The sequence below is a fragment of the Pholis gunnellus genome (genome assembly GCF_910591455.1).
Source record: "Pholis gunnellus genome assembly, chromosome: 9".
In the NCBI taxonomy this organism is placed as follows: Eukaryota; Metazoa; Chordata; class Actinopteri; order Perciformes; family Pholidae; genus Pholis; species Pholis gunnellus.
The window spans coordinates 12,445,327-12,455,943 of record NC_136535.1 but is presented as its reverse complement, the minus strand read 5'-3'; the positions used below and the strand labels follow the sequence as shown (position 1 = coordinate 12,455,943).

At 41.6% G+C, this 10,617-nt stretch overlaps 1 protein-coding gene across 1 annotated transcript; it reads right to left on the bottom strand.

The window, feature by feature from the left end:
* Nucleotides 1-5,841: 5,841 nt before the first annotated feature.
* On the bottom strand, nucleotides 5,842-10,251 carry LOC306700764 (histone H4 transcription factor). Its single transcript, XM_079165876.1, has 10 exons — nucleotides 10,193-10,251; nucleotides 9,556-9,767; nucleotides 8,783-9,009; nucleotides 8,576-8,693; nucleotides 8,333-8,485; nucleotides 8,161-8,235; nucleotides 7,607-7,727; nucleotides 7,269-7,407; nucleotides 7,059-7,183; nucleotides 5,842-6,953 (listed from the first exon to the last, which is right to left on the bottom strand). The coding sequence occupies exons 2-10, from the start codon at nucleotides 9,704-9,706 to the stop codon at nucleotides 6,521-6,523; spliced, it is 1,542 nt and encodes a 513-aa protein (XP_079022002.1). The 5' UTR covers nucleotides 9,707-9,767; nucleotides 10,193-10,251; the 3' UTR covers nucleotides 5,842-6,520.
* Nucleotides 10,252-10,617: the final 366 nt, after the last annotated feature.

Below are 10,617 nucleotides of genomic sequence, written 5' to 3'. Positions count from 1 at the left end.
TAGAGTATGTCAGGTAATGTGTTGAAATATAGTATATTATGTCATGGAAGAGTCCTTACAGTCCTTACATTTATAACGTTAGCATAGCAGTATATGCCATACAAATATTGGAAAAAAAAGTCATAGTGCAGTATGACTAAAGAAATCACAAAAAATAAATAGAATTCTTCCAAAAATTAATAGTATAGTATGTCGAAAAAAGTCATAAGAAAGTCATGTTAGAGCATGTGGAAAAAAGTCATAGTATAGTATGTTAAAAAAAGTCATGAAAAAGCAATTGTAGAGTATTTCTGCCTTTAGTTGTCGAATAGGCCTTGGCACGCATGTGAATTGCGGGTTTTAAAGGGTAATAGACTGTGGCGAGGTGAGCACTGTCCCTAGACGGAGCAGCAGCTTTAACCCTGTCCAATACTAACATGATTTAGATGGTTAGTGAGAATGGAATTAGCTAATCAAAGAGAACATGTCTTCTCAAAGCCTCATCCAATCACTGTCTTATGTTCTGCCTAATGGGATCCAATTGAAGGGCAGCCCAATTTGTCTGGGGTGATTCGGGACAAAGCTTGAGCCAGTTGCCGAATTCAAAGAATCTGTTTCAAAGCATCTAATCAGGAGACCCATACAGTGAAGCTATATTGGGAGCTGATGTGTTTGAAAACTGATTTTAGTCGTCAAATGTTAAAGGAATAACTAACTTTAAATGATTATTTATTTTGAATCTTCTTTCTGCATGTTATCCATGTGAAACAATAACAAAACTTAGCAACAAAGCCCATCTGTCCTGCCTTTAGATTGATTATTTCAGCAATGACTTCTGAAGGTGATTAAATGCTGAAGGGACAGGGAGGCATTCAAATCACCGATGTAAGTCTTCTGTAGTTTATAACAAGGCTGTGTGCATTGAGTAAGCAATGACAGTTCAATTCAATTGAAATGTATTGCCCTTATATTTATGCACAATAAAAAATGAGTAAAATTAGTTTTTTGAGTGTGCTTTTGACAGACACTATTATGCCTCGTAGTTAGATATATAGGCATAGCATTGCCACACAGACTATTTAGGGACGTGGGGGTCTGTTCATCTATTTATTTCTATGTCAGATTGTGTCTAAAGCATCTCCGCTTGAAAACTCCCAAAGTCCCAAACTGAATCAGAAGGGTTAAGGGGGCTGATGCGATTAGTTTAAGCCATTAGGAGTAGTTAATGGTCTTTCCTGGTGTCGTTAAGTAACACTGAGTGATTGACCAAGGGGCAGCCGACACCGGCTCACACCTACCTGTGGTCCCAGCTGAAGTGAAGTTCAGGGTCCGCAAAAGAACAACAAACAGGGTTCATTTTCCTGTTAGTGTGGCTAATATTTCACTTTCTTTGGCTGATAAACAGGCTGGAGGGGCTGGTTGTTATTCACTGGATAATAACCCTCAAACACCAGGAAGGTGAGATTTTATATTCACCTCGCTTCATCACAAAGGTAAGAAACATATTTCAAGAAACTATGACAGTTCAAATGTCTTGTGATGCCTGCATATTACTGTCTAACATATGCTGTGTGATTACAAGGTGTTTTAGTCTTGGTAACTTTGCTTTAGAAATGTCATTTCTATTGTCTGTCAAGCAAGGAGGACATCTGATATACCCTTTTCCCTCTAACATTATGTTCAATGTGCAACAATTTATCATTTCATGACTTTTTGTTGTTGTTTTAGGGCTGCAAGCGACAATTATTTTATCATTTATCTACCAAATTATCTATCAAGCCACTTGCTTTATAAAGTGTAAGAAAATAGTAAAAAAACACATTTCCAGAGCATGAAGCGGCATTTTTCAAACCAACAGTCTAACACCCAAAGATATTTAGTTTCAGATATTTAAAAGAGAAAGAAAACTAGAAAATATTCACATTTATGCATTTTTACAATTTAACAAAAGTGTTACTACTGTTACTAAATAATTGTTGCAGATTAATTTTCTAATTAACTAAATGTGGAAGCTTTAATTTATTTACAAAGTATTTAGATCAGTAGTGTGTTGAATATGAATTAATCTGTGAACGTCTGATACCCGAAAACTATTGAGAAAAAGGCCTCAGTATATCTCAGGAAGTTCAAACGTATTAAGATCGTTTTGTGTTGGAGGCCATGAAATGCGAGCTGCCTCTGATGCCTCATTCACTCTGTTTGCGCTCCTAACAAAGAGCTCCTTTATGAGATTAAGGGATTTCTATGGCATGCTGACATGGACGAAATTTAGAGAACACAGGATGTGTAACCTCCAGCTAATCTTGTCTTTATGAGAAAGGAGGGATCAGGCTATTGGATTAGGAGTATTGGAGCTGGGGCACTACACAACACAGTAAATTCATATCGTAGCCTCTTCTCTAGTTCATATTCACAAACATACAGCATATCACAGTGCTCACTGACAGCATTACTAATAATGCGTCCTTGGAACGGATGGATCTTAAATTCATTAAATGGATCGGCACACTGGGTTGCTCAATTGGATTACTGTCTTTAATGCTAACAAGATACTGTCACTGTGCAAAGCAAATTGCTAGAAAAGTGTATTAAATCTTTTACAATGTGTATTCTTAAAATGTTTATGAACTGGTATTCTTAAAATAAAATCGGTTTGTAATTCTATTAATGTTAATTGATTCACGCTGTTTGTATCTTGCCTATGAAGGTGATCCCGAATCAGGAAAGAGAAGAAAGCAAGAGCAGTCTGAACCTGCTGGTGTTCGGCTGCTCTCTTGACTTTTACCTGAACAAGAGAAGCTCCACCTGTCCCGTGAACTGGGACACGCATGACTTCATTTATCTCAGGAGCGAACCAACTGATTCAAGCTCCATAAGCTCCCACATAAACACCCCACAGTCAGGTATGACCAGCTACACTCTCAGTTACATAAAAACATCACTTTTTATACTATTTTGTTTAAGTTACAGCAAGTCTTTGTTAAAACTAAATGTTCGCCAAAACGTTGATTATTTCCTTTAGAGCAGATGTTTTTAAATTGCAAAGGGAGCTGCGTGCGGCTCAGGCAGCTGTGTAACATACTGTTAGTCTGTCCTGCTGATTTGGCCACAAGCTGTGTCGAAAATGACACTCCTTCTCGGATTCATAACTCTGTGAACACACAGATGTGATACACTATATAGCTATTTTTTCGATTCAGTGTGACTCACAACAAACATCCATAAATCCGCTTACAAATCACAGGAAAAAAAAGCTGCTTATGACTCCAAACGTTGCCTGAGAATCATCACGTCTTTAGGTTTTCATCAAGATCAAAGTAATCCAGTGATAGTTGTCTGTACGTTCAGTGCAAACATGAGCTGCTAATAGGTCATTTGGGCATACTTGAAATTTTATTCAATGCCAATTTGCCCGAATGTAAACACATACACGTTAAGCGGGGCTCAAGTTGTGTCCCAGACTTTGAAAATCTCTGCCCTGGAGTTTATCATCCTTCCTGCTCAGGAACTGACAGCACCACTTTCTCCTGTCTCAGCAGTGGACTTTATCTGTGCACGGCCTGATCCATCAACATCTTCACATGCATCAGCACACTCACCCGCATGCCTTCGTCCCCATCCCTGACCAATCCTTGACCATCCTACCTGCTCCAATGGCAGCTCAGGACTGTAACGTAAGGAGATGCATCACTATACTGTGTTGTTAACATCTACACGGTCGTGATTTTATTCACAACTTTACCAATTCCCACCCGAAGCCACTGCTGACCTGAATGTTAATTCTGCCATTTGTCACGCCGTTCTCTTTCACCTCTTGCTACAGTTCAACACGCACCTTCCCAGAGCAGCAAAGAGGCCCTCTTTTGCTCCCGTCACTGCCTTTCACAAAGCAACACAGAAGCCCTTCAGGTCAACAGTGAGTTCAACATGCATCGCTCAAAACTGTCAATACAGCTAAAAATGAAAACTACGGTCTCACTTCTGCTTAGTTTTTAAAAAACAAACATCAATTATGATATTTAGTGACTGTTTGTTGCAAAAATGTTTTCACTATGTTTTTCAGAAACGAGGGAGATGGGGCGCCCTGCATGTCTGCATTGCATGGAAGATATATTACAACGAACAACTCAAAGTAATAATTAAATGCATCCACATTCTAGTCACATAAGATAATGAAGTGTGAGTACTTACATTTTAAGGCATTTTGTGTCCGTTAAACTGGATTTTTAAAAAAATCATTAAAGTGTTCTTTATGTTAGGACATAAGTTAGTTGACAGAAAACATTAACAAAATCAATTTGCTAAAAATGAAGAAAAACTGTTCAGAAGTTCAGAATACTCTGGCATCTTTTAGTTAGGACATGTTGTCATTGTTACTTGAATACTTTTGTATCTCATTCCGCAACTTATGTTGTGCTTTACAAACTCTTTTTTTCACAGAAAATGCAACAAAAACCCATCAGTCTCCATCGAGAGCTGACACCGGAGTACCTTGCATCCAGTCTACCTGGCACGGTGCAACACAAGGAATCAGACAAGCCCTCCTGCATACACCCAAATACCGGTGTGTTTAGAGCCGGCGATGTAGGAAACACCTTCAGCAACAGTATGTGTGTCAAGTTATCAAAGCTGACCTGCTTCTCTCTCTTCTTCTTTTTTAGACTCTCCATGTGGACACTCTGCATATGGAAATACTGCCGACAGGAGAGAAACGGGACAAACAGCCGAACATTTAAGCCACGTCATCAGCAGTTATCCCGCTGACCTTTACACATCTTCACCTGCGTCTGGCCACAGCCATCTGACCAAGAGGGAGAAACAGCCCCCGAACCTGCACTGGAAGGAGAAGCTTGAGGAAAAGGAGAAACATGGGGGCCAACAAGTCGAAACAACAAAGGATTTACCTCCCAGAGAACAATCCCGGGATCGAACGACGACTCCTGAACTTGACGGCAGACACGGCGGCTCACTTGGCGGGAAAAGGAAGCGCGAGTGCGACGGCTCCGTTAAAGTGAAGATGGTGAAGCAGGAAATTGTAGACGACCAGTATGACTCCTCAACTATTTTGTACACTGATCCGCCTCCGTTCAGTACAGCTCGCACACAGCCATCTTCACACAGCATGCCGGTGCAAAATATAAACATAAGAGATGTGTCGGCCGTGTACCCGAACAGCAGCAGATGTAAAATGATCAGAACTCCTGGGGGACTCGTGCCTTATCCAGGAGCTCAACTGCATCCCTACCAAAGTGCTTCATGGGAGCCAATGTGGGACGTTCACAAGAGAATGGATCTCCACTCCAGACAAATCGTCCTCAAAGACTATTCATTGAATACCTGCAAAGCAATCAGGACGCCTCATGCAGCAATGAGGCAAAAAGAGGCTTTTCATGGTTTCCTTACGCCACCTCTTTATTTCCCTCTTGCATTAAGGCAGCAGGAGACAGTGTACCTTAGAGGGAGGGACTTTCTACACTCAAGTCAGGAGATCTGTCACCTCCACCATGCTGGCTATCTGGCAACATCCTACCTGGAGCCCTGAGTCTCCAGCGTCGGTCTGAGGGAACAGAGGAGCAGCTGCTCCTTTGACAACAATCGCTCATTTACAGCATGTCTGTTGCTGATCATTCTGGTCTGTGCATGAATACAATAGCGCTCCGCACTGAGGAAGTATTAAGAAAATGTAATTTATGGAGTGGTACAGCTTTAATTAGACAACACGATTCTTAATAAAGTATGGTTGTCTTGAAATTTTACATCGATTTCTAGGATGGATTTTGGCAACTGTAGAGTCAAACTTGCATATTAATGATTCCCTTTGTCAAATATTTTTTTAATTAAATATATTAAAAACACACTGATTACAATGTTCATGTCTGGAAGATGAAGAAAAACTATTTGTAAATCTGCAAACTCAACATTTACTGCGGCTGGTTAAGAGTTGATGGGGTGATTGCTCTCTTGAGCCCACGCGTTGAACCACAGTGGTGCATCAACACACCAATCAACATTACCAACATACAGCAAGGGAGACTAAAAGAAAAACAGAATCGCTTGCTTGTCTATCTAAATTGTATTTAAAGTTTGTAACAATAAAATGTCTTCTGAATTCTTCTGGAAACATAAAACAATGGGGACATGGGTTGCAAAGAACACGTAGAGAACAACATTAGGAAGAACTAGCTTTGTAGTGCTTTTAAGTCATCGTATTCATGTAAGCTCCATCACAAACATTAACGGGATTAACAGGCAATCCCATAGACGGGAGACGTCACAAAGCCAAGCTGAGGCATTAGAGTTAATAAGAGCTGCTATATTAAAAGTATGGTCTCCAAAACCAGTGCAAACATAAGCATTTCAATGTCACACCACTCTAAAAACACTGGAGACCATAAAAAAGCTTTTTTTTTTTAAAAAGGAAATAGTTCCAGTCTCCACTGGCAGCTTCACAGCAAAAATAAACTACAAGAGGCAAATGTCATTGCATAACAGCTACAGGAGTGGCTATGATGGATGCGTGATGCAGGGCAGCGTGCAGGAGTCACACTACGTCCATGCCCAGGCCCCTCGCCACCTCCGTCAGGGCCTGGACCGCTCCAGATGTCCCGCTACCATCGCAGTCCTCCTGAGATAAGCCTCCAGGCTCCTCCTCGATGTGGGGGATGGTGTTCATGACACAGTAGACGGGAGAGTCACTGCCTCTGGGGCTGGGCTGAGACGAAGCGTCCTCACCTCCAGAGAGCTCCGAGGAGTACGAGGAGGAGGAGCTGGAGGAGGGCGAGGAGGATCCCGCGGGGGAGCTTCGGCCGCTCTCTAGCGTCGCCGCGGCCCTCTTGTTCCGGATGCTGGTTCTCTGACTTTTCCGGAGGCTCTGCGGCTTCTTGGCCATGTTCTTCATGATCTCCTTCGTCACTTCCACCGTCTCAAACCGCACCATGTTTACTTTTAGAAAGCCGTCTACATCCTTTCTGTATCTGTGAAGAAGGCACATGGAACAACCACATATTACTCGTGATTACTTGAATAACATTTGATGCAATGAGTGGTTGTTTCAGAGGTGATCAGCTGTGGTGGCTCACCTGAAGCGGGAATGTCCAGAGGGCCATTTCAGCTCATGCTTCTTGCGAAGGTGAAGCGTGAGAGTGTAACACCACGAGAAGACCTTATCGCAGATATGGCATTTATATTTGGACATCCCCCCGACCTGTTGGTAAATATGATGTAACGGTGTTAACCACAGAGCATTGGAACTGTCTCCAAGATTACAGCAGGTTGACGATCTGACGAACCTCGTGCACTCTCTTGTAGTGGTGGCTCATGGTTTGGAATGTCTGACAGGAATAGTCACAGCCTTCCACTGTACAGTGATACACAGCGCCCTCATTGTGCACCTCAGTGTGCTTTTGTAGATCGGGCTGGTTCTTAAATCTGTAAAAAGATCAAATAAATGAATAATAATAATGATGATGATGATGATAATAAACCTGCAACAGCTACTTTTCGCTTTCACTAGAGAGACATCATTTAGAGGTGGTTGTTCTCAACGTCTGACAAACTGTTCCTCAGCCCTGATTTGGCAAAAGAACAGTTGTAGAACTGGACATAATCAGCTGTTTGGAAGGTCTACCTCTTGTCGCAGAAGTCACACGGGAAGGGCCGCTCATCACAGTGGCGGAACCTGATGTGGATCTTCAAAGCTGCCAAAGTGGTGCAGGTCATGTCACAGAAGGGACACTTCACCTGATTCACTGAGAGCAAAAGAAAAAGTAATAATTAAACAAAATACCTGAAACAATGTGTTTCCTAAAGAATCTGAAATGGATCAAGCCTCATATAACTGATGTTTATAATTAAATTTAAGCTTGAACTTCAGCCAATCTAATCTACTGAACACAACTTTTTAGTTAGTGATAAAATACCTCCTTTAATCTTTAAATACAATGAGGTGAACAGTTCTAATAATAATCTGATCAGGACAGAAACAAAAGTATATAGATATTCATCTACTTTGAAATAGCATAATGCAATAGTTACGACATCAGGGTATAACTAAATATTTCAGAAATTGGCTCATCATTACACCGTCAACTAACCAGCCCCCACTTAGGTCTGGCCGAAGCATTCCTGAAAAAGTAAACAATGAAACAACAATTTAAGATTAGAATTGTAGAAGATTGCTACCGTGCTGACGAACATGATCCCTCAAAAGCCTCTCGCTGGAAAAAGCTTTGCCACAATGTTCACACACCAGCGACTCTGCTCGAACGAGACAAGTAAATGTACAGAAGTCAGCATTTCAGCCGACACATTTAGCACCATCAGCATCCGAGGAAAACCAAAGAGCCCTTCTCACCTACTGGCTCGGCCTGTCTGTGTAGGTGGTCGAACAACTTTGTGTTACTGGAGAACATGCTGCCACACGTAGGACAGGCGACAAGTCTCTCCTGAGTGTGGCTCCGCATGTGCTCTCTTAAACGGTACTTGATTTTAAAGAAAGCATCGCAGCCTGTAATAGAAACATGACGTATAGATGAGGTTAGACATAAAGTTAGACAGGCCAGGAACATCCGTTTGCCCTCCTCTCACTCAGTCGTACCTGACCAGTGGCAGAAGAGAGCCTGCAGCTGCAGCTGTTGCGGGAGAGACTGTGGCTCGGCACTTTCAACATGATTGTCCACATGTCGGTAGAACCACTCAGGATTGTTAAATGTACTCTACGTGAAGACAAAAACATAAATTCTGTAATAAGGGTGTTATCAGTCATTTGATGGCCGACGAATACGTTTCTCTAAAAAATACCTACGTCACACTGCTCCCACTGGCAAACGTATCCGTCTGATCCTTCAGGAACCAGGTTGTTGCTGTGCAAGCCTTGGTTGCAGCCGGGCAGATCCGGACGGGACTTGAGCAGCTGTGACCCGACAAACTTGAGCTTACCGTGGTAGTTGTGGAAGTACGCATGGACCTCCAGCTCCGCAGGGCTACCCATGGACAGAAATACACATCCATTCCAGAGACAAGCGTACTCATCTACACAAAGAGAGGGGATGAGTAAACAACGGAAGATTAAAACTGAATATCTTAACCAACCTAATATAAGTGATGTCAGTATGCTCAGTAAATTCCTTCAGACTAGCTGTTGACCTAAATGAACGATGAGTCACTGTCAATCAGTGTGCACTCACGTCCTTTGCGTTGCTTAAATCATAACAGAGAAATTGAGTCCGAATTTTCCCATCTAACGCCAACAGAGAAATTCACACAAATGTTGGATGAACTGCTGTGGGCCCGGGTGGAGATGAGGAAGATTTGGGTAAAAATACAACATTTTAAAAGGTGCAAAGGCAGTTGTGTGGGCAGAACATGGCTTTTGCTTCTAGATGAAAACATGGAATCTTTGTTTCTTCAGTGTAACGTCACTTATCTATTTTATTTTGCTACGTTTTCTTGTGCAAAACAGATCTTGATCGTAATTAGATGTCCTGACTACATGAGGGTTAGAATGACTGACTTGTCATATTGATTTCAGGTAATATCTCTCCACCATACAAGTGGCACAGCTTCCTCCTCACTCACCCAGCTCCTCTAAGGCATCATTGTCTCCCAGGTAGTCCTTCAAATGCAAAGACATATGATCGCTCAGCTCCTCCATGGTGCGGCCCTTGAAGTTGCATGAAGCCCACTCACACACCACCTCAAAATTGTCTAGTCTCTTGGTCGTCATCATGATGTTGATGATCACTGTGTGCTCAGCTGCTGCTGCACACAACCACCGAATAACGGAGCACCTGAACAGAAAAACATACAACTGACATTTTAAGCTGGAATATTAAAAATATCCTAACAAACTGTCAAACTGTAAAATGTATTAACCGACGTTAGCTGAGACGATGATTATATTAACCAAAACATACAAGCAATCGTTTTATTCCTGACTGTGCTCGTTAACGAAACAAGTACCTAGCTAACATCTTATTTCTATCTTAGTATGTTGTGTTCATATAAGTAAGAGTTAGTATTTTGGCTGACAGTCTAGCTAGCGCTGACGGTTTGAACACTACTTTCTCGGACTATTCATCAACTGCTAGCTAACGTTTTTCACGTTTTAATCTTTTAATTTGAAAAATAACTTGACATCTAAATGTGGAAGTTGTAAACACGCACAGATGTTTCCGACACTTGCGATACACAGAGTTTTGTAAAAGCTTCTTACGAGTATTAGTGTCAGTAGCTTCAGCAGCTCTGTTATCTTTCTCCTTCCCTCCTCTGAGCTTGTCTGGTTTTGTTTATTTCCGGTCAGTGCGAGCCTCAAAACGGAAGTTGGTCTTCTTCGCCTGTTATGGAAAACAGACGAAGAAGAATACTGCCTATTGCTGTCGTGGAGTCATCCAACAACTGACTAAAACAGAAAAATCTAAACAATTACATTTTTGAGGGAAATATTAGAAAATGTATGTTAATGTGTGCAGTCAGGTCAACATTGATAATTGAGAGCCTGTTCCTCCTTTGCTTTGCTGTGTGTGTGTTGTTAAATCATTCAATTCAATCATTTGTTAATTACGAGCTTTCTTATTTGTAACATTCTCTTTGTTTAATTTCATTTTCATGTGGAAAACATAATCCAACCTTCCCTGATTG

Bases quoted from the DNA above. Each gene is read 5' to 3' on its own strand.
- LOC306700764 (XM_079165876.1), bottom strand. From the start codon at position 9,706: ATGATGACGACCAAGAGACTAGACAATTTTGAGGTGGTGTGTGAGTGG. The intron at 7,728-8,160 runs GTAGCAATCTTC...TTTTGCTCTCAG, and splicing joins GGATCATGTTCGTCAGCACG to TGAATCAGGTGAAGTGTCCC. The intron at 6,954-7,058 runs GTGAGCCACCAC...CCTTCTTCACAG, and splicing joins TCTGGACATTCCCGCTTCAG to ATACAGAAAGGATGTAGACG.